This window comes from Antechinus flavipes, chromosome 3 (genome assembly GCF_016432865.1).
Source record: "Antechinus flavipes isolate AdamAnt ecotype Samford, QLD, Australia chromosome 3, AdamAnt_v2, whole genome shotgun sequence".
Lineage (NCBI taxonomy): Eukaryota > Metazoa > Chordata > Mammalia > Dasyuromorphia > Dasyuridae > Antechinus > Antechinus flavipes.
The window spans coordinates 515,514,362-515,538,549 of NC_067400.1; the positions used below are offsets into that span (position 1 = coordinate 515,514,362).

General features: G+C 41.2%; 1 protein-coding gene across 2 annotated transcripts; it reads right to left on the reverse strand.

Moving 5' to 3' along the window:
- Positions 1-10,072: 10,072 nt before the first annotated feature.
- Positions 10,073-23,935, reverse strand: FXYD2 (FXYD domain containing ion transport regulator 2). 2 transcript variants are annotated; one of them, XM_051987055.1, is made up of 6 exons: positions 23,741-23,935; positions 19,799-19,837; positions 19,459-19,533; positions 16,722-16,758; positions 16,403-16,433; positions 10,073-10,302 (listed from the first exon to the last, which is right to left on the reverse strand). In XM_051987055.1, the coding sequence occupies exons 1-5, from the start codon at positions 23,757-23,759 to the stop codon at positions 16,409-16,411; spliced, it is 195 nt and encodes a 64-aa protein (XP_051843015.1). In that variant the 5' UTR covers positions 23,760-23,935; the 3' UTR covers positions 10,073-10,302; positions 16,403-16,408. The 2 variants fall into 2 exon arrangements, with proteins under 2 accessions (XP_051843015.1, XP_051843014.1); XM_051987054.1 differs by lacking the exon at positions 23,741-23,935 and adding an exon at positions 21,983-22,069.
- Between the last annotated feature and the right edge of the window lie 253 nt (positions 23,936-24,188).

Genomic DNA, 24,188 nt, shown 5'->3' on the forward strand with positions numbered 1-24,188 from the left:
CAACAGGAGATGAGTGAAAGGGTAATTTTCCCAGAGAGCAGTGGGATGTATATATATAAATGTATGTATTTATAGGTATATGTATATGTAACTTTTTGTACATATAGCTATATATACACATACATATACATAGATGTATATAGACACGTCATACTCATGCATATATATATAAGCACACATACACAAATGTTCATACATGTATGTATATATACACCTACCTATACACATATACATGTATGTCTGTATGCACGGATATTACCTTGTTTTCTACTTTTTTCAAAAAGAAAGGGGAACGGGGCAGCTGGGTGGTGCAGTAGATAGAGCACCAGCCCTGAAGTCAGGAGGATCTGAATTCAAATTTGGCCTCAGACACTGTATCACTTCCTGGCTGTGTGACCTGGGCAAGTCACTTAACCCCAATTGCCTCAGGGGGAAAAAAAGAAAAGAAAAAAGAAAGGGGAACCCAATGACCTGGGCCAGTGGACTAGCTTCCCTTGGGAATTTACCTATTTTCTACTTATCTCTTCCATCCCAGTTATACTCCGTGTATGAGAGGTAAGTTTTTTGATGGCAAAAGGATTATGGGGCCTACCAGTAGCCTGGGAAACTGGATTCCTGATCTACCTCCTTCTGCTATGGGAAAAATCTTCGAAGAGGATCTGATCATTCCCATTCTCTGTGCTTCTCCCTCTCTTTCTATGTGATTTGGTTCAAATTACCAAATATATGTGTGGCTATTAACCTTGCTAAGTCTGGGGAATATATAAAGGTAATATTAATAATTGGCAGTTATATAATACCTTAAAGTTTATAGATTAACACATAGCATCTTCTAAAATGCCCCAAATAATCTTTTGAGATAGGTTCTAAAATATTATCTCACTTTTACAGATGAGAAAACTGTCTCAGAGAAGTTAGGTAGCTTGCTTATTATTATCAATTAATAAGTATTTATTAAGTGTTTTAAAAGTGATATAAAGAAAAGGGAAAAAGAATCTCTTCCCACAGGGAGCTTATATTCTAATGGGAGAGAGAAGATGTATTTAACCATGTGCATACAAAGTCTGTAGAATAGAGGAAAGTTAATATAAGAGAGGAAAGTTCTGGATGGGGTTAAGGAGAGGGCAGGAGACTAGACCAGAAAAACCTGCAGAAGATGGGATCTGAGCTGAGTCTTGAAAGAAAGTAAGAGATGAATTTGAGGAGGGAAGAAATAGCCCTCCCTCTGTGCCAAGGTAAATATCCTAGCTTGTACAGCGCCTGGGATAGCCAATGGATGCCTAGGCTCTTCATTGGCTTCTCACAGGTGTTTAGAGAAAGAAAAGGCTCTTAATTTAGTGTTTAGTGTGTCACCTTGTGAAAGTCACATAGGGTAGGGAGGAATGGGTAGGTGATGTCTTACATCCCTGGAGGAAATGTCCCCATCACTGAGCTTACAGATCTCTGGATATTTTAGAATTAAGAGATAACATGGCATCAGGTGCAAGAGGATGTAGCAAGAGGATCAAGTGCCTTAGTGCCCTAGGATTCATCTACTAGGTCACACAAGATGGTGGAGCCCACAACCATTTTTCCAGACTTAGTTTATGTTGTCCCCCTTCCCACACTCAGTGGCCTGGCTCCTATTGTTCCTGGCCCACAATTCTCCATTTCTTATTTTCCTATGACTGCATAAACCGTCCCCTATATTTGGAATTCCCACTCTTCATTTCCATCTCTTAGTATCCTTTATTTATTTTTTTTTCAAAGCTCTGTCCAAGTGCAACCTCCTATTTAAGTCCTTTTCCTCATCTTTCCAGATGCTGGTGCCTCCATCCAAACAAATTATGTGGCATTTATTTTTTCTTAATGTAGTTTTTTCTTTCCTTTTTAGGCTCTTTTTTATTGTCTTATTTTTCTGATTATACATGTATATTAACTTTTTAAATACATATTTCTTTATAAATCATGTTGAGTTAATGTAGTTTCTATATGTATGTGTTGTTCTGTCATGTCTGACTCTTCACGACCCTGTTTGAGATTTTCTTTGCAAATATAAAGGCCATTTCCTTCTTCAACTCTTTTTTTTTTTTTACAGATAAGGAACCTGAGGCAAACAGGGTTAAGTGACTTGCCCAAGATCACACAGCTAGTAAATATCTGAAACATGGGTCTTCCCAACTCCAGTCTGGCCCTCTATCCACTGCTTCACCTAGCTACCTATATGTATGCATAGAGAATGTTCTCTCTACCTTGTACACAGCAGCAACAATTTTATGTGATGATCAACAGTGATGGACTTCACTCTTTTTAACAATTAGGTGATTCAGGACAATAGATTTGTGATGGAGAGAGCTATCTGTATCCAGAGATAGGACTATGGGGGATTGAATGTGGATCATAACATAGTATTTTCACCTTTTTGTGGTTGTTGTTTGTGGTTTTTTTCTTTTAATCTTATTTTTCTTATGCAGCATGATGAATATGGAAATATGTTGAGAAGAAATGCTCATATTTAACCTATATTGGATTCCTTGTTATCTGTGGAAGTAGGTAGAGGGAAGAAAGAGAAAAATTTGGAACACAAGGTTTTGCAAAGGTAAATGTTGAAAACTCTTTGTATGTAATTGGAAAAATAAAAAGCTATTTTTTTAAAAAAAAAAGAATGTTCTCTCTCTCCACAGAATGCAAACTTGAATGCAGAAATTCTTTCATTTTCTATCTCTTAAGATATATGGCAGATGCTTAATAAATGCCTTTGATTTCTTGTTTGCTATCTCCGTTGATGAAGGAAGTAGCTAAGCTGGAATGCCTTCTTATTGACATAATCATCAATCTCTAAAGTATTTTAGGCCTTAATTTCCTCATCTGCCAAATAGAGATACTTCAGTTTGTTTTTTATAAAGGTCAAATGAGGTAATTAATATATGTTAATTGCTATTTAAATTGTCAGTTATCATCATCATCATCATCATCACCACCAACATCATTATCTGGGCACTTGATTACAAGTATACAAGAATGTGGCTGATTTTATTCCTTAAGCTTGTGCCAGAGACACTGAGCCTAGTCCAACCCTGAGTACACAGTATGTACTTAACAGGTCCTGAATGAATGATCCCCAATGCCTAAAGTTGAGGACATTTGTGTTAGTATTACTGATTTTTAAGAAAAAGTTTGGAGGCTTTTGAGAAAAAATAATAGAGGGTTCAGCTAGAAGTAAATGTCAGAGAAGAAGATGGCAAAAAAAAAAAATCACAATCAAAATGCATACACATACAGAGAAACCAAGTCCCACACTGTGTCTACTATGAAAAATGCCTTTCCCACTCACTAAAGCCATGGTACTGTCATAGAATTATAGATTTTGAGCTGTCAGGGACATCAGAGGCCATCTAGTCCTATTCCCCTATTCTACTGATGAGGGAACTGAAGTTTGGGCAGATGAAGTGCTAGATCTAAGATCAGGAGGATAGAAAATGTCAGAAGTGAGACTTGAACCCAAATCCTACGATTCTAGGGTCTGTACTTTTTCCATTGTGTTGTGCTGCCTCCATCACTAAGAGTTAAAATTCAAACCTAGATTCTCTAGTTCCAAGATCACTCCTTTTCTTTTCCCCTGAAAAGTGAATTAGGTTGGAGGTGTATGAGTTAAATGGAGACTCTCCCTTTCAGGCCAGTGGGCAAACGCCCCTTTGTCTGACCTCTTGGGTAACCCTGCCAAGGAGGAAGGATGCCTGGGATAAACATAGGAAGAGAGGACTAGGTATCAGAAACCTAAATTCAGGATAGATTCAGCATGAATCACATGCTCCCTCTAAGGGACATAGAAGAAATAACACCTTGTAATTTTAAAGTCCTCTCCTAACCTGGCCTCCCATAATGTTTGACCATCCTCATTGGTATAATCTCTTTCAAAATTAACAAATATTTTCCTCTGTGAATTAGGCAGTTCAGATGTCATTACCCCCTTTTAATTTGATGTTTAATGTAAGGAAATCGAAACCCAAGATCACATAGCTCCTGTGTCATAAAGATTCAAATCCTTATCTTTAACTCCAAGTATAGCACTCTTTATGATATATCATTCTGCCTCTCGCAGTGACTAAACTCAGCTGAGGATTGCTGGAAATGCCAGGAGAAGTGAACATTGGAGGCAGAATTCCCCTATTGTAATGCTCCAAGAAGGAAGTTATTGTGATAAAAAAAAAAGGGAAAGTGCTTAAAGCCTGAGAACTGTTATTATTTTGTCTTCTCAGATAGCATAGGAATTCCCCTCTGAGGGTGATAATCTCGGTGGGCATGAGAAGGAAGAAAAACTGCTCAGAATGACTCTCCCCATCACTGCCACAGCTTCTCCCATATTGACCCATAGGTCTGAAACTTCACCCTGAACTCTCACTTCCCTGTGTATGAAACTTCTTCTACATCATTTAAGCATCTGCTAAGATCTCCTACCCCCAGACATGTCTTGCACCTGTAATATATAACAAGGGCCTGCGTAGCCATAACCCACCCTCTTCCCCCACTTCCAGGATTTGTCCCTCGTTCTCCAAGAGGACCATGACATCCAGGAGGTGATACCATGACACGCAAGTGAATTGGATTTAAGGGAGGGAGGGTGCAAAGTCAGAGAGAAAATTAATACAATATCTCTGACCAGGGAGTAGAACTTTTTAATGATGGTGGGACTCTCAAGGAAAATAAATAGAGAAGGAAGAAATGACAACCGGCCCATGGAACTAATGCTGACTACGGCCACAGCCGATGTCGGCTTCAGCTGTGATTCCCTTTTTTAGACTATGAGAAATGACTTTTAAATGGACAAGTTGGGAGGTGACTGTGTTCTTAGCTTAGGAGCTGCCTTGATAGCACTGCCAAGAGAAATAAGCCTGCTGAGAGGAACAAATGGGTCAAACTTACTTCCACTTAATTGCATTTTAAAAAATTTATTCTGTTAAAGAATACATTTGCCTGACTTACTGCTATTTCTCATAAAGACCTGTCACTGAACTTGTTGCTGGAAATCCTTTTTGTTTTTCATCATGAGGGCACAATGAGAGCCACAGGGAAGAGAGATATCTTTCCTCCCACTCTGGAAGCCACCCCCACTCAAGTCCATTGTTAAAGAGAATTTTGCTCTCTGATTGAGGGAAGAGGCATGAATCATTTTGTAAAGATGCTTTTAAGTACAGAATTATTGTGAATGCAGGCCATATTGTGTCAATTTGCCTTATAGATGTAAGCCAAGGTCAATATATAACCTTGTTCTTCTAGTTCTCTTTCATTCACCAATTGAAAATGTGTTTAACCTCATGAAAATCAAAAGACACTTGGTTCTGATTTCATGTTGTTCCTTCACATTTTATACTGTTATTCTTATGATCTTTACATCCAAGCTCTCCCTATCAATTTTTCTGAGATGCTGGGTTGTTCATGAAGAGCACCCTGATAAGTCCCAAAAAATCAGATTTCTCTCAGAGCTACAGTTTGAGACATGTCTAGCCCTGCTAGTGTTCCTTGCCTCCCTCCTTTTACTCCTGTGCCTCCTAGCCTCTCTCCATTTGTAAAGATGTGACTTATCCTAGTATAGTATTCCAACATCACCTAGAAATGACCGTTCTCTAATACTACTGGGCTTGGGGAGAAGGAGGCTTCCATCTGTAGACAGTTAAGGGAATGATGGAAAGGCCAAATCCTCTGATCAGTCCATTTTTATTATGAATCATAAAACTGGGATCAGATAGAAAGAAGAAGACAGAAAAATGGGCAAAATAAATCAGGATGGCGATAACAGATCAAATAGGATTTGAGTCCTGTCTGGGTAGAGATATTCAGAATTGATTATTAATTAATAATTAATAGCATATTAATCAAGGTCACAGATTTAGAATTCAATGGGACCTTAGATGTCAAATCAACTTTCTCTTTTTATTTTTAAATAATAAATTGATTTTTTTCAAATAAGATAAATTTTTTTCTCCTTCCTTTTTTCTGCCTCCTCCACTGAAAATGAAAAAGTAAAAATAAGACTTTTGTAACAAATATGCACAGTCAAGCAAAACAAATTTCTACATTCGCCATTAAAAAAAAACAAAAACAAAAACATGTTTCATTCAATCCCTTGAGTTCATCAACTCAACGTGGGCAGCACGGTTTACCATGTGTCCTCTGGAAGTGTTAATCCCCTCATTTTATAAGGTGAAGAAATTGAGATCATGAAAGTTTAAGAAATTCATTCAGTGTCACATAAATAGTAAGTAGCAGAAGTGGGATTTAATGATTTACATTTTTATAGACTTGTCAATTTGTACTTCTGTTTTTCTTGGGGGGGAGGTGTTTATTACTTCTTCCTTTACTTAACTGTTGAAACTTTATGTTATGGTTGTGGTTATTGTTTTTTTAACCCCAACCTATCGAATCAGATAAAAACTTCCAGGCCAGGAAAGCTGGGAGGAAATAACCTGATCATAACAGAATCTGGGGCTAGAGTTCAGGTTAGGTAAAGAGTAGTTGGTGGCTGCTGTAACAGAAGGGTGAATTCTGCCTTCAGAACTATTTCTGTAGACCTCTTGGAGCAGCCTTTTGTGTCTCAGGATCCCTTTACACTCTTAAAAAATTATTAAGCATCTTTAATGGCTCTTATTTATGTGGGTTATAGTTATTGATATTTGTCACAATAGAAATTAAAATGCACTAATATTATTATGAAAATTTTTGACCCCATGGATGCCCTGAAAAAGTTTGAAGGACTCCCAGAGTTCCCTGGGTCACACTTTGAAAATCACTGACTTAGAGAATAAAATTTGATGGAATATAGTTTTGGAGGTCCATTGAAAATAGATTGCCCTTGGGGGCATTTATTGATACTACTTCTCATAGTCAAGTCCCAATTTTCATTTCTGGAGATCAAAACCAAGGGCTGACTAGGAGGGCTAATCATAAAAATAGAAATCATAGAAATAATTTGGTTACTTTGGAATAAGTGGATCAACAAATATGCCTTCCTTCAACTGCAAAAAAGGTCTTCTTTGGTCTAATTTGTACCAATGCTGTATACTTTCTGGTTCTTTTATGGATATATGATCTTATTGTTGTGGGTATTCCCTCCAACAATAGAGATCCTAATTCTTCCATATATGCTCATTGGGCCCTGTCATAAACTCACCACAGCCAGTTAATCCAATGTTCTGGGGACTTCTTTTGATCTCTCTTGACATATTAAGAATACCAGTGGAGTGAGCACATGGATTGTCCATCAGCTTTCACTAGTTCAGAGGAACCTTGGAGGTAAAGTTCAATTGCCTCATTTTATTTCTTAAAAATCAAATAAATTTTTTTATTTACCAAAAATATATTTTTTCTCTTTCCTACCTTCCCCTCCTCCACTGAAAAAGAAAAAATATAAAAAAACCTGTGTGACAAATATGCACCATCAAGTAAAACGAATTCCTGAATTGAACATGTCCAAAAGTAAATGTTTCATCATGCCTTTTGAGTCCTCCTTGATTATACTCTTTTACAGTCAGCTCGTACCTAACATAAGCCTCCCCATTGTCCTTTGGGTGATTTCTGATTTCAGTTTTTCAGAGACTAATGCTCCATGACTTGTAGCCACACAATAATCAAAACCAGGATACTGATAACAAAAAGATAGGTATTTGTTTTGGGGAAAAATTTGGGATTATTAGAAGAACAAGGTCAAACTAGTTAACTCTGGATCCAAGACATGTATGGTGACTAATGAGCTATAGAAACTGTCCATCCAACTATATATTATAGCTAGGCTAACAGGTCTTCTTCATCCACTAGGTTTTTCCTGAGTAGATGATTAGGTCAAATTCTATTAAGAGATTATGGATCTTTACCCAATAAAGGCTTAGAAAAGAGCAACATGCTCATGGGGACCATGAACATCAAAGTGGAAAAAGGACCCTGGGCTATAGTAACTTTTTGGATAAATCTAATTACCTGTGTGATCCTGGACAAGTCATCTACCTTCTCAAAGCCTCAGTTTCTTCATCTTTAAAATGGAAATTGTAATACCTGTGCTCTCTGAGTAACATGTTGTCACAGGATGAAATGAAATAATGTAACTGAAGATTCTATGTGATTGGTCACATAAATACATCGTAAGAAAAATGATCTCGCCTTGCTTCTCCTGAATGCGAGTGGTCCTTGCAGGTCATCTCACTGAATTGTTCATAGACTGCCTTCTCCTGTTCTTCTCTCATGTGTAATAACTCCTTGTTATCCCAGGTAGATTGTAAACTCCTTGACAGTAGGAAGGTCATCTCTGAATCCTTTATGGGACCCAGAACAGAGCTAGGTACGTTAGCAAGTACTCTAAATGACAAATAAAGATTTGCTGATTTGAAGTACATTTAATGGATCCTGGCCCCATCTTTCCCTCCGCCCCCTTCTTTCCTGATTACTTCCATCTGCCCCTCTTCCCCCTCCATCTTTATGATTTCCCTCTCTGGACTTCACCAAATGATTTTTTTCTTTCTCTCTGTCTCATCTCTCATCTCCATTTTGGCCATTTAGTGAAAACACTAAAAATGATGATGACAATAACTAGGAGGAGAATTGATGTTGATGAAAATTAGCATTTATCTAACTTTTTGTTTTACAAATATTATCTCACTTACATCACTCCCTTTGACTACCTGGCTTACTTTAGGGTTTGGTGGGGAGAGACAGGAACAGGGGAAGACTGGAGAATGCAGAGGAGAGATAGAGAGGGGTAGAAATATCCCACAACAAAAAGGGGTTTATTCTCAATCCTTAATCCAAGCCAAACTCTTAGCCACCAGAGGATGCAGTTGTCTCAGTCATCCGCCAGGTACTCCTGGATCAGGTAGACTCACTGGGACTTGGGAAACTGAGAAGGGAGGAAATGGAGGCTTTGCCCAGACATGGCGCCATATGTCAGGTACATGAGAGCTCAGCTCCTCCATGACCCCAGGGAGTCCCTTGTGCTCTAGGGTTGGGTGGGTGATCCTGGTGGGAGGACTTCTTATGGCACCTTCCCCCACTCTCCTCAGCCCTCACCCACTCTACACTTATTTGCCTATGTCCCCTATGCTCTTCCATCAGTCTACCTGGGTCAACTTCTCCTGACTCCATTCCTGCAGGCTTTCTTCTGTGTCATGAAATAAGAACTATGGTTTTCATTTTTGAATCTCCAGGATTAACACAGCACCTAGTGCATGTTGGGTCCTTTCCATGTGGATTTGAATTGTAGCATGGTGTGGTTAGTGGGAAAAGTGCGAAATCTGGATGCAGAAGAACTGTTTGACTCCTGGCCAGACTGGCCCTTACTACTGGGTAATCTTGGGTAAATATCTTGATCTTTCCCAGCCTCAGAGAGGCTAGTCTGTAAACTGAGGAGGTGGGACGAGGTGCCTTCTAATCCCAGTACATCACTGAGAATTAACTACACGGCACAGTGACCCGAACACCATCCTGTCATCCGGAAGACCCACTAGGGCTAGCCTATTTGTCTCAGTTTTTTCTTCTGTAAAACGGGCTAAATATAGCACTATCTCCCAGGGTTGTTGTAAGGATCAAATGAGATAGTGGCTATTAAGAGCTTGGCACACGGTGGCCGCTCCATGAAGGTTAGTGGGGATGATGGTGAATTATTTAAGTCTCTGACTAACCTTGTCTATCTGTCCTGAAGGAAAGATCCCTGGGTCTGCCATGTAGCACCTGTGTGGCCTTAGGCCATCCTCTCTGTGCATCTTTCTTCATCTATGGCATGAACACGAGGTGATCTCAACCATCCCCCTACTTCTCCAGTAGGAGTTTTTCAAGGTGTGTGTGTGTGTGTGTGTGTGTGTGTGTGTGTGTGTGTGTGTTGTGGATCCCTTTGGCAATCTGAAGAAACCTACGGGTTCCTCAGAAGAATGTTTTTCAACACATAGAATAAAAAAACACACTTATGATTCAAAGGAAAACAATTACATTGAAGTAGTGATCAAAATATTTTTAAAAAATCAGACACCAAGTAAAGAGCCCCTTTTCTGGATGCTATGATCAGATGTACTAGAATCCCTTTATACTGATTCAGAACACTACAGGGAAGACATCCTCTCAAGAGCCAGCTTTATTGTTAATTCAAAGAGGGCTGTGGAGGGAAGAAGGGAGGGAGACGGGGGATGCAGACCACAGAGCCCAAACCAGTCTTGGCCTTGGGGGAAAGTTCCAGTAGCAAAGGCATAAATGATAGCAGGACACGGAGGCAGGTTCCAGAATAGACACAGCAACCTTGTAAAAGGAAACCAATTGCAGAACCTGCAAGCGTGGATGTGACTGGCCCTGAAAAGATAAAGACAATATAATTTATCAGAGGTCCCTAAAAAGCAGCCCTCCTGCTCTGAGGTCTTCCAAAGTAACTTCCCCAGCAAACTTTGCTCAGTGAATTGTGGAATGAAGAGTCAGGGTGGAGCAGTATAGTGGAGTCCCAGATTCTTTTTTCATGCCTTGAAGCTATGGAGTAAAAATTCCCTGGACTTAGGATCTTAAGACTTGGATTCAAATTCTGACTCAAGACAATTTCATGAACAAATTGATTTCACTTCTCAAAACTTCAATTTTTATCATATGGAAAATTGGAAAAATATTTGCACTACCTACCTCATGGAGTTGTGTGGAAAGCAGTTTGCAAACTTAAATGGGCTTTGTTGTTGTTCCTTGCTCATTGATGTCCCACTCTTTGTGACTCCCTGGACCTTAGCATGTCAGTATTGGCTATGGGGGTTCTTGGCAAGGATAATGGAGTGGTTTGCCATTTCTTTCTCCAGTAGATCAAAGCAAACAGGTTAAATGACTTAACCAGAGCCACAATGCTAGTGAATATCTGAGGTCACATTTAAATTCAGGTCTTCCAGAGTCCAAGCCCACTGCTCGAGCCACCCAGATGCCTCTTTTTTTTTTTTTTTAAATAACTTTTTATTGATAGAACGCATGCCAGGGTAATTTTTTACAGCATGATCCCTTGCACTCACTTCTGTTCCGATTTTTCCCCTCCCTCCCTCCCCCCCCCTCCCTCAGATGGCAAGCAGTCCTTTACATGTTGAATAGGTTACAGTATATCCTAGATACAATATATGTGTGTAGAACCGAACAGTTCTCTTGTTGCACAGGGAGAATTGGATTCAGAAGGTAGAAATAACCCGGGAAGAAAAACAAAAATGCAAACAGTTTACATTCATTTCCGTGTTCTTTCTTTGGGTGTAGCTGCTTCTGTCCATCCTTGATCAATTAAAACTGAATTAGCTCTCTTTATCGAAGAGATCCACTTCCACCAGATGCCTCTTCAATGGGCTTCAATAAATGTAAATTATTACTATTCAGCTCACCTACTTGTAGTATTTCCACTTCCCTTTAGAATCCTTTTAGTGAGAATCCAAGTTCCCCCCAAAATCAGAATGTTCCAGACCAGAGGTGCTCCCTGGAGCAGTGAAGGGAGAGCTATGAGCTGAAGGTGTAGGTTTTGTCATTAGATATATTTGTGACCTTCAGTAAATCTCCATGTCTTGGTTTCTTTATCCATAGAGTGGAAATACTAATAATATCTACTGCATAGGAACATTGTGAGGATGAAAATAAGAGACAGCATATGGAGGAAGTTTGGGATTTGAGGTCAGGATATCTTGCTTGAATCCTATCTTAAACTCTTAGTAGCTTCATGAGCCTGAGTAAATCAACCCCTCAGTCTCTCAAGGTTATTTCATGAGGCAAATGGCTTGCCTGCCTCAAAGCACTATAGAAATGTGTATCACAATTAAATGGCACATAATGTACCTGAAAGGGCTTTGATAAAAACAAAAGTGCCCCAGAGATGTACTCTGTGTGATCAGCGCTCTGGTTATTACATTCAGTTCATTCATTGTCATGGTCACACTTAAAACTAATGGATGGAGAACACAGGACATCCTCTGTCAGACCCAGAGACTGTGGTCTTCTTGTTTGGAGATGTGTGTAGTCAGCATTTTTGGTATTATTAACCTCAGTGTTCATCCCTGTCCTCAAGCCTCCAAGGCCCATCAGAGCTGTTTTCAGATTGTTTCAGGTTTATTCAATGCAATTCAGTTCTATGCTAGATACCAGGGAAGACACGGAGAAGAAAGTCATGGAGTTTGCCTTCAAGGAAGGGCCTTACAAAAACTAGTGGAGGATGGCAAAGAGGCAGAACAATATTATACAAAATAAGGAATGGGAAAGGAGGGGCAAAGAAGGGATCCGGCCAAAGTGCTCTAAGAGAATTTGAGGGAGTGATTTTTTTTCCACTCAGGACATTTCTAAATAGGTATTACATGTACCCACAAGTACATACACATGCACAGATATGTATTATATATACACATATAAATACATATGCATAAGTATGAATAGGCATTTATTATATGTGTACATATATGTATATATGCACATGTATGTTCGGGTGCACAAATACATCGTATATCCTTAAATACTTGACAGAGCTGTCCTGCCTCAGACTCCAGTACCTTCATGCTTTATGACATGTAGAGTTTCTTGAGTTACTGTGGTCAAAAACCAATTATCCCTGGGAGTCAGCCCTCTGTGGTTGAGCCTTTTAATCACTGAACCATGACTATCCTGTTCGTTGCTGGCCATGTAGGCAAAGTTTTTCAGTATAATAGGATGTGTCTTGGGTGGGTATAGTTCCATTGCTATAGCCTTCAACATCTCAGGATGATTCTCAGGACTGTTGTGAAGGAGGCTCTTCATAGAATATTAGATGCATACAAAATGTTATTCTTCACGGAGACATTTAAATCAGACGGTGTGCGTTTGTTTTTAACGTCGCAACGCTCTTTGAATTAGTTCCTCCTTCCCAAACATCCTAGGTCACTAAACCCAGGATGGCATCTTTGGTATAAAGTGTCAAGGCTCAGAGCTGACATTTGTCTGTTTCATACAAGTCATGATCCCACAGACCCCTTTTGGGGGTCTTTGTGAGGATCCACTGAATAGTCTTGCTGACAACTTAGACAGCATGGCAGGAATCAGGGATCCATTGAATCATCTGACAGCGGCTCCAGACGGCCTCTTCGTAAGTAACCCATGTGATTATTAAACTACTTATATAATCATAATGGAACTCCTGGCTTCTTTCTTTGGTATCAATTTGCCCCTTTGGTGAAGGGATGCCTGTTGATTAGTGGGGGAGACAGGGAGTTTCCTCAGTTGAAGAAATACTTACACATAAGCAAAAATATTTTCACAATGAATTCCACAGGGTTCTGGTTAGAATAACTGACTACATAGCCCTTTCCTCAAAATAAACTCCATGAGGTAGAATGACAACCATTATTATCCCCATTTTACAGATGAGGAAACTGAGGCTCAGTCAATTATGGGCTAGTCATAATTACACAGCTATTAAGATGACACTGGAGTCTAGCTACCTCAATTCCAAGGACAATTCTTTCTGCTATATCTAGAAAGTACTTTGTAAACTTTAAATAAAGGAGGGCAGGTAGGTAGTGCAGTGGATAGAGCACTAGGCCTGGAGTCAGAAGATTCATCTTTGTGAGTTCAAATCTGGCCACAGACACTTACTATCTGACCTGTTTGCCTCAGTTTCCTCAACTGTAAAATGAGCTAGAGAAGAAACAGAAAATCATTTTGGTTTCTCTGCCAAGAAAACCCAAATGGGATCATGAAGAGTCAAACATGACTGAAAAACAACTGAACATTTCATGTCTGTGAATAATAATTATTAATCATGTAAAAAAAATAATTCTTATTATCACTGTCCATTCACTCAATAACCAAGAAAAGATTTGGAGGCAAGTAAACAAGTTAAGAGGTTCTTGCAATAGTGACAGTGAAGCCCTAGATAAAGGTAACAGCAGGGAATGATTAAATAAAGGTATCTTTAATTCTAGAAGAACTACAGCTACGTCTGTAGTTTCCCATTCTAGACCACTCTACGGTGTAACTCCTCCTGCCCCAAAGTGCATTGAGATAGGACTCTCTCCTTCTTGGTAGAAATAAAGTTTTCATTGACATGGGACTCTCTCCTTATTGGTGGAGATGAAGGTATTGGACTCTTTAAATTGGTGGAGGTGAAAATATGGGACTTTTTTTATTGGTGGAGAAGATATGGGACTTTCTCCTTATTGGTGGAAATATAGGTATGGGACTCTTCTTATTGGTGAAGATGAAATATGGGACTCTTTCCTTATTGGTGGAGATGAAGGTATTGGACTCTTTAAATTGGTAGAGGTGAAAATATGGGATTCTTTTTATTGGTGGAGAAGGTATGGGACTTTCTCCTTATTGGTGGAAATGTAGGTATGGGACTCTTCTTATTGGTGAAGATGAAATATGGGAGTCTTTTCTTATTGGTGGAGATGAAAGTATGGAACTCTTTTCTTATTGGTGGAGATGAAGATATGGGACTCTCTCCTTATTGGTGGAGATGAAATATGGGACTCTCTCCTTATTGGTGGAGATGAAGTATGGGACTCTCTCCTTATTGGTGAAGATGAAATATGGGAGTCTTTCCTTATTGGTGGAGATGAAGGTATGGGACTCTTCTTATTGGTGAAGATGAAAGTATGGAACTCTTTTCTTATTGGTGGAGATGAAGATATGGAACTCTCTCCTTATTGGTGAAAATGAAATATGGGAGTCTTTCCTTATTGGTGGAGATGAAAGTATGGAACTCTTTTCTTATTGGTGGAGATGAAGATATGGGATTCTCTCCTTATTGGTGAAAATGAAATATGGGAGTCTTTCCTTATTGGAGGAGATGAAGGTATGAGACTCTTCTTATTGGTGAAGATGAAAGTATGGAACTCTTTTCTTATTGGTGGAGATGAAGATATGGGACTCTCTCCTTATTGGTGGAGATGAAATATGGGACTCTCTCCTTATTGGTGGAGATGAAGTATGGGACTCTCTCCTTATTGGTGAAGATGAAATATGGGAGTCTTTCCTTATTGGTGGAGATGAAGGTATGGGACTCTTCTTATTGGTGAAGATGAAAGTATGGAACTCTTTTCTTATTGGTGGAGATGAAGATATGGAACTCTCTCCTTATTGGTGAAAATGAAATATGGGAGTCTTTCCTTATTGGAGGAGATGAAGGTATGAGACTTTTCTTATTGGTGAAAATGAAAGTATGGAACTCTCTCCTTATTGGTGGAAATGAAGGTATGGGACTTTCTTCTTATTGGTGGAGATGAAAGTATGGAACTCTTTTCTTATTGGTGGAGATAAAGATATGGGATTCTCTCCTTATTGGTGAAAATGAAATATGGGAGTCTTTCCTTATTGGAGGAGATGAAGGTATGAGACTTTTCTTATTGGTGAAAATGAAAGTATGGAACTCTCTCCTTATTGGTGGAAATGAAGGTATGGGACTTTCTTCTTATTGGTGAAGATGAAGGTATGGTACTCTCTCCTTATTGGTGGAGATTAAATATGGGAATCTTTCCTTATTGGTGGAGGTGAAAGTATGGGACTCTCTCCTTATTGGTGGAGATGAAGGTTTGGGATTCTTCTTATTGGTGAAGATGAAAGTATGGGACTCTTTCCTTATTGGTGGAGATGAAGGTATAGGACTCTCTACTTATTGGTGGAGATGAAGGTATGGGATTCTGTCCTTATTGGTGGAGATGAAATATGGGACTCTTTCCTTATTGGTGGAGGTGAAAGTATGGGACTCTCTCCTTATTGGTGGAGATGAAGGTTTGGGATTCTTCTTATTGGTGAAGATGAAAGTATGGGACTCTCTCCTTATTGGTGGAGATGAAGTATGAGACTCTTTTCTTATTGGTGGAGATGAAGATATGGGATGCTTTCCTTATTGGGAAAGATGGAATATGGGGGTCTTCCTTATTGGTGGATGAAGGTATGGGACTCTTTCCTTATTGGTGGAGATGAAGCCTTTCTTATTGGCATTTGACTCCTTCCTTATTGGTGGAGAAAAAATATGGAAGTCTTTCTTTATTGGTGGAGATGAAAGTATAGGATTCTCTCCTTATTGGTAGAGATGAAGGTATGGGACTCTTATTAGTGAAGAAGAAGATATGGGACTCTCTTCTTATTGGTGAAGATGAAAATATGGGACTCTCCTTCTGGATGAGATGATACTTTGATGACTTAATCTTCATTGCACCAATAAGGAGAGAATCCCATATCAATGGACTTTGAGACAGCAGTAACAAGGGTTTTAGCCCAGGGCTGGGCACATAATAGACACTTTAAAATCTAATTGACTAATTATTCTATTTTTAAGTTTTGTTTTTGTGTGGGTTTTTTAAATTTAAGCCTCAAGTTTTTCTGCTTTATTTCTGCTTTGGTTCTTTAACAACATGGAGAACAATTCCTGAATTCTCCATCCCTCCCCACTCTCTAATTTCACCCTCTTGACACCTACCTGGAGTTAAAGTTCATCTTCATTGATTTGCCTATGGAGGGGAGAGGAAAGAAAAGTCCTTTGTTAAGCCATGTTAGGTAGAAGGGACAAGAGAGAGGAGAAAAGGGGAAGCTAGGCGGGGAAGGTGAATGGCACAAATATGGAAGACCTTGTTTGCCAGCCTCAGTTTCCTCATCTGGAAAATAAGAGATTGGACTGGACTATATCTAATCCCTTGTAAACTAAATGATTCTGATGCTAAGATTCTACATCTCTGTGGCTCTAATTGGGGATTTCCTCTCTTCCCTTCTCCTCAACCCAAACTTGTTCAGAAACTTACCGGCGTTTCTTCTTGCCCCCACAGCGAAGTCTTTTGCCTTTGAAGACAGACAAGATTTATTTTCATTAACTTTTGCCCTCAAGAAAAACCTACTTCTCTCCTATTCTACTCTCCCTTTCCTTCACCCTCCTCCCCTCCCTAAAATCATATTTTAATATGATGCAGATCTTCAATCAATCATTGTATGCCATGGAGGTAATGTGTGGTGCAGAGGAAAAAACAAACAAAAACTATAATCAATTTGGACCTCCAGACCCATGTCCAAATCTTGGGCTTTGCCACAAGCCAGCTTTATGATCTTGGGTAAAGAACTTCCCTTCACCATGCCTGGGTATGAGGTGGAAGGCTAAGGCCTACTGGAAGGCAAGAAATCTCTCATTTCTCTACATTTTTGTCTCAGTAATTTCCCTAGCCCTACGTAGGCCTTGGCTCCAACTCTGACAGACAAACTAGCCTTCCTATCCTCAGAGAAATGAAGGGCAGAGCCACAGCTCCAAAAGGGTTTTGAATGGGCCCAGAGGCCAACTTGAAGGTAGATTTGAAAACTCAAAGTCAAGCAGTGTAAGTCAAGCACATGTGTAAACTGTGTTGGATTGCTTGTTGTCTGTGAGAGAGAGAGTAGGGGAAAGGGAGGGAGAAAAATTTGGAACACAAAGTTTTGCAGGGGTGAATGTCAAAGCTATCTTTGCTTGTATTTTGAAAAATTAAAAAAATATATTATTACTAAAAAAAAAAAAGAAAAGAAAAAAGAGACCTTAGAACTCATTAGATCTCAGGATTTTAAATTGTGAGATAATTTGGCATTCGTTTAGTTCAACTGCCTCATTTTATGAATGAGGAAACTCAAGTGCAGCAAGCTAAATGACTTGTTCGAGGTCACAAGAATTGTAAATAGCAGAGTCATCATTTAAACCCACATCCTCTGCCTCTACTTTAGCTTTTTCATATCTCTGGAGAGGAAATTAAGGTAAATAGCAAAAAAATCACTTACTTAAGGTCACACAAGTAATACAAGTAATAGAGACAATTGGGATTTGAAATCAAGCTATCTGATTCTAAATTTAGGGATTTTTGTTGCCCAAGACTCTGATGGAGGGACTATGGGGCAGTCAGAAACTCTGTTGTCACTACTAGTTTCATTTTTATCTACTAATAGCTTTTATTTTTCAAAATACATGCAAAGATAGATTTCAAATTTTACCATTGCAAAACCTTGTGTCCCAAATTTTTCTCCCTTCATTCTCTCCTTCCCTTTCCCTAGACAGCAAATAGTCCAATATAGATTAAACATGTGTCACACAGGAAAAGATAATGATAAATGCTGGAGGGGATTGGGAAAATTGGGATACTAATACATTGTTGGTGGAGTTGTGAACTCATCCAATCATTCTGGAGAGCATTTTGGCACTATGTTCAAAGGGCTATAAAATTTTGTATATCCTTTGATCCAGCAGTTTTTCTACTGAGTGTGTATCACAAAGATGTTATCAAAAAGGGAAAAGGACCCCCATGTGCAAAAATGTTTGTAACAGCCCTTTTTATAGAAACTGGCAACTGCGTGGCCTATCAGTTGGAGAATGGCTGAATAAGTTATAGTATATGAATGGTATGGCATATTATTGTTTTGTAAGAAATGACCAGCAGGATGATTTCAGAGAGGCTTGGAGAGACTGACATGAACTGATGCTGAGTGAAATGAGCAGGACCAGGAGATCATTATATACTTCAACAATACTATAAGATGATCAATTCTGATGGACCTGGCCATCTTCAACAATGAGATAATCAAATCAGTGCCAATAGAGCAGTAATGAACTGAACCAGCTATACCCAGTGAAAGAACTCTGGGAGATGACTATGAACCATTACATAGAATTCCCAATCCCTCTATCTTTGTCCACCTGCATTTTTGATTTCCTTCACAGGCTAATTGTACGCTATTTCAAAACCCAATTCTTTTTGTACAGCAAAATCACTGTTTGGATAGATATAGTATTTAACTTATACTCTAACATATTTAACATGTATTGGTCAACCTGCCATCTTGGGGAGCGAATGGGGGGAAGGAGGGGAAAAATTGGAACAAAAGGTTTGGCAATTGCCAATGCTGAAAAATTACCCATGCATATATCTTGTAAATAAAAAGCTATAAAACAAACAAAAAAAAAACAAAAAAACAAACAAACAGTGGTTTGATTCAGGCCAGTTCCAATGGTCTTGTGAGGGAGAGATCCATCTGCACCAGAGAGAAACTATGAAAACTCAATGTGAATCACAGCATAGTATTTGCACCTTTTTTAATTGTTGTTGTTTGCTTGTTTTTTCTTTCTCATTTTTTTCCTTTTTGTTCTGATTTTTCTTGTGCAGCATGATAATTGTGGAAATATGTATAGAAGAACTGTACATGTTTAATATATATTGAATTACTTGCTATCTAGAGGAGGAGGTGGAAGGTAAGTGAGGGAGAAAGACTTGGAACAGGTTTTTGCAAAGGTGAATATTGAAAACTATCTTTGTATGTATTTTGAAAATATAAAGCTATAATTTGTTTTAAAAGTGTCACGACTAGCTTTTAGTAATTTCTCTCTTCCTGGCCCCCACTGCTGATGGGGTCTCTCTCCACTCCCTGAGAATGCCTTTATTCTTACTAGCTGTGTGGTCATCTTATGCTCTCCATGCAGCTGGATCTGACTCTTCCTTTCTCTCCCTTCCCCCCAGTTGGCCAAACCCCACTTACCTAGGATGATGATCAGCCCCACGATGAATGCCAAGCCAGCAAAAATCAGGCCTCCGTTTCGGACGGTGTCATAGTCTCAGGGAGGGGAAAAAGAAGAGGATTGTGATCTGGGGGAGGTGAGTTAGCCTTGGGGTCGGCTGAGGGGGGACCGGACAGCTCCAGGAAAGGTAAATAGGACTGCTCCCTTAGTAGAGAAGTTTGACAAGCCGGATGTGCCAGTGGTCCCCAGCCCCCATCCACCCCTCACCCCACCTCTCCAGGAACCATTGCAGCAGCCTCTGAATAAGGGGAGGATAATATGGGGAGGGGGTCTAGGATAGGGTGCTACAATAGGGCTTACCATAGGTGAATCTGTCATCGTCCCCCTTGGGACCACCACCTGGGAAAAGAGAAAGAGCGGAAGAAGAAACCTTTGAGGACCAGCCGGGACCAGACCAGCCCTAGCCAGGACTCCTAGGCTTTCTTCCCTCACCACAACAGGTACGCCATGGGCAGTGGAAAACATAATTAATGAAGTTAAGAAGGTCCACCTGAGGAAGAAGAGACTGGGCCTGGTGGGGACAGCAGTTTGCAGCCCAGCTCTGCCATCTACCTGCTGGGTGACCTTGTGTGTGCCCTTCCCTTTAAAAGGCTCATCATTCCAACGCGGCTCTTCTAGGTTTTAGCTTGAAAAAGCAAAAATTTCCTTGTTATTACAGAGAACAAAGTAGGGTGTAGTAAGTAAACTGCAGATGGATTAGGGGAGGATGAACGTTGGGGGGTATGTCTTGGCTCAAATGTAAAGCCATTAGAAACCCAGCAGCAAAAAATGGAACAAGAAACTGAAATATACAGAGCATGCTGTGTCTCTGGGGATCCCTGATGACTTGGTTTGAGAAAGCTTTCAATTCTTCTCTTCTCCCTGCCTCACAAAACATTTTTTAAAAAGACGGGATAAAAGTTTTCTTAATAGAAACCCAGAGACAGGAGGGGCCTGAGCTAGAAAGGAACAGGCTGGACCATCCTCCATTTACAAAGGAGGAAATACATTCGGTCTGGAGAACATAGGACACATTGTGATCAGAAGGGACGGGGCGAGGAGAGACTGCTGCAGAGGGGCTAACACAGGAATCATTGTAAGGGTCAGAATGCAGAGCAAACAAGGAACCGTCATGTCACTGACACAGCCTTTGAAACCGGGGGAGAATCTGGGTGGGAAGGAAATGACAATTGAAATGACTTATTCAGGCTCACACAACTCTTCGGCTGCAGGGCTGCGTTTGGAACCCAGGCCCTGGGACTCCAGTCAGCCCCTTTCTAGGCCGTCATGGCGTCCCTGCCCTAGGAACAGGTCACCTTGTCTTGCCCTGTGGCCTCTTCACCAAGCCAAACACGGTGATGGCTCTCACTGAATACCAGAGCTGGCGTTTAGATAAAACGTCAAGGTTTGCAAAGCGCTTTTCATAATTATCTCATTTTAATTTTCACAATATCCTGTTATTGGTGTTCAGTCTTTTCATGTGTGTCCAAGTTTTTGTAAGTCTATCTTATTGGGGGTTTTCTTGGGCAGAAATAATGAAAGAGTTTGCTATTTCCTTCTTCAGTTCATTTTACAGATGAGGAAACTGAGGCAAACAGGGTGAAGTGACACAGCCAGTAAGTGTCTAAGGATGGATTTGAACTCAGGAAGATGAGTTTCCAAACCTGGTGCTCTCCCCGTGTGCCACCTGGCTGCCCCTGAACACTGTTAGGTAGGTCTCTATAACCTAGACCCAGTTTTGGGGGGTCCGTTAGTAAGCTGTGTGGTGGGATGTCTGCCCCCAAGGCATGTCCCAGGCCCTCGGACCCAGGGCAGCCCACAGTGACACGAGTGTCGGATGTCCTTGGCCGGGGAGCCTCCTCACACGGGCACATCCCCCGGCACCTTGGGCACCAGAAAGCAGCCTTGGCAGCTATAAAAATGCACCGTGTGGTGCGAGCCCTTCAGGGAGTGGCTCCTGAGCAGGGCCAGCCTTGCCCTTTAAGTGGGCAGGAATTAAAGGGAGATGAGTTCTTTCTTCCTGAGAAGAGCCTAAAGTAAAGGGAGGTCAGGGGCACTTAGTCTTTAGGAGTCAAGGAAAAAACCCAGACCCCTGCTTCCTAGTCCCACCCCCTTGCAATAGCAAGGGTCTAGAATAAGACTGGGAGGGGGAGAAACAAGCCTCCCTTTGGCCTAAATCCCTTTCCTGAAGCTAGCCTTCCCTGATTCCCCCACCGGGGCCCTGGAGAGATGGGCCTGGCTTGGGACTACGCAGCCTGGACCTTGGTCCAGTTCTCTGCTTGAGCCCAGTCTTTCTCCATCAGGGCCTTGGCTCTGGGCAGCAAAAGACTCTCTCTTCGGGATATAATATAAGGGAGCATCATGAGGGGAAACAGACTGCCTTTCCCTGCCCACTTTTCCCAAATCTGGCTCTGCTTTCTTCCCAGGAAAGCTCCAGAGGGGAAGAAATCTCCCTCTCACACACACACCCGCGTACGCCCGTACATCCACGCCCCACACACTTACTTTTGGCCATCATCATCCCTGACATTGGGCTGGCTGTGTCTTCTTGGTGGCTGCCCGCTTTAGGAGTGTGTCTGGGGTGGGTGGGTGGGAGGGAAGGTAAGACTGTGGGGCTGGAAGGGGGGCATTAAACATTAACAACGCCAGGATAATATTTACCCTGGTCACAAGGAGAGCTCTGGGCAGGCTGGGGGTGGGTGGAGGAGAAGAGCCCTCCAAGGCTCTGGGAAAGTGATGAGGGCTTGGGATACAGTCCCAATGTAGGGAGCAAGGGAGTGGGACTGGGATGTGCGTGTCTGCACTGCACGGGGGGATGAAGAGGAGGAATTTGAGAAGGATGTACTATACGCATCCCTCCAAAGGAAATTTCCAACGCTCCGAGCTGCGGGCCTTAGTCACGGCGTCATTCTGTCCGGTGAACAAGCCACAGCTGGAACTTTGGACAAAGGCTGAGAAACACTAGGGGACTCTGGGGTAGGGGTGGAGAGCCATCATCCCCCTCTCCCAAGTCAGCCACCTGGCCCCCACGCCAGGGCTCAGTCACTTCTCATGTTCAGAGATCAAGGAGCGAGTCAGGGGTCGGGGAGTACCAGGCCGCCTTTGTCTCTGTTCCCAGGGACCTGTCAAATGCAGGAATCACCTTTTGGAAGAAAGAGGGGCAGGGCAGGGGAGGAATTGTGCTCTTGTGTTTCATTTACATTGGGGGATATTAGCCAGGTGTTGAACACTAGCTGTAAGATAACACAATATGACCTAGATCCCTCTTCCTTCCCCTTTCCCCTTTGGTAAAAGATAGGCGTGGAAGGGGAGAAAAGGCAGAAAGGTAAAGGTTTGCATTCACTGGCTGACTTGGCACATTATCTTGCTTGATGTCCACAACATTACAGATGAGAAAACAGGGTAGAGAAGTGAATTCATTTTGCCAAGGTCACCGTCCTGATTAGTAGAAATAGAGCATGAATCTGGGTCTCCTGAATCCAAGTTCAAGGTTCTTTCCAACATACCCTGTTGTTTTCCTATCATACAATAAATGTCAAGCTGGAAGAACCCTTAAAACTTTCCAGGTCAGCACCCCTTTCCCCTCTATTTTTTTTTTTAAGAAGAAACTGCGACTCAGAGAAAGGTATTTTGCCACTATCACACAGGTAGTAAGTAGTAGATTGGACCCCAGATCCTCAGGCTTCTTTACACTAATACATGAACAATGATTCAACACGTCTACCTTTCTTTCTATAGTTCTCAAAGTAATTTCACTTACATGATCTCTAGGGATTCCCCCAACAACCCAGTGCCCTAAGCACTGTGTAGGAGAGAAAGCCATTGCTAGTTCAAATCCTGGCTCTGTTACTGACTTCACCTGTGCAGCCAGAGGTGGTCAGCATATGCCTCTCAATCTCAATTTCTTCATCTCTAAAATAAAGGAGTTGGAGTAGTTAATCCAGAGGCTCCTTCTAGGTCTAAATCTTGGAATTGAGTGAACAAAAAAATAATAATAAAAAAGTGAATGAAAAAAATTGAAAAAGAGTTAGTGAATATCTAATCATAGCCAGAAAATCATGGAAACAGAATTAGGACACAGACCTTGGGACTCTTAATCCCATTCTCATCCAGATAACTAGATGATATGAAATAAATGCCTTTTTATTCCATTCTTGTTCTTCATGCCGTTGCCCAAAATCCTAGGAATCTCACCCACAGGATTGCACCGAAGGATGAAGGATCTCCTAACCTGAAAAGATCAAGGCTCTGTATTTGACTTACCAAAATAGAGTCTGTCCATGTCCTCGGGGCTGCTGCCTGTGTGGAGGTCAGAGAGGAGAGGTGTGAGGAAGAGGATCTCCAGGGATGAAAGCAGTGGCAATTTCCACCCTACCCACTCTCATCTGAGATTGGGGGAGAAGGAGGGGAGGGAGAACAACAACCAAAAAACCCAACCCAACTAGGAGGAGGGGTTGGCAGGACTCCCCTCACCTAATGCCTTCTGGGGTGGGGAGAGGATACACGTGAGACTGAATGCTACCTGGCCCCAGGTGGAGCAGGAAGCTGGAAGCCTCTGAAGAGCAAACCACAGCCCTGTCTGTGCAGAGCTCAGGTTACAGGATGCAGAGTCGCAGTCTATATCTAAGAAACCCCAGGTATTGTCACAGGGTAGGGAGGTAGGGGACAGAGGAAAGAAAACTGGATTATTCTTGGCTCTGCTTCCTTGAAC

Excerpts from the sequence above, each read along its gene's own strand:
- FXYD2 (XM_051987054.1), bottom strand. The coding sequence starts at position 22,007 with ATGTCAGGGATGATGATGGCCAAAA. Across the intron at positions 19,534-19,798 it reads CGATGACAGATTCACCTATG|ACTATGACACCGTCCGAAAC; the intron begins GTAAGCCCTATT and ends CCCCTCCCTGAG. Across the intron at positions 16,434-16,721 it reads GGGGGCAAGAAGAAACGCCG|GCAAATCAATGAAGATGAAC; the intron begins GTAAGTTTCTGA and ends TCCCCTCCATAG.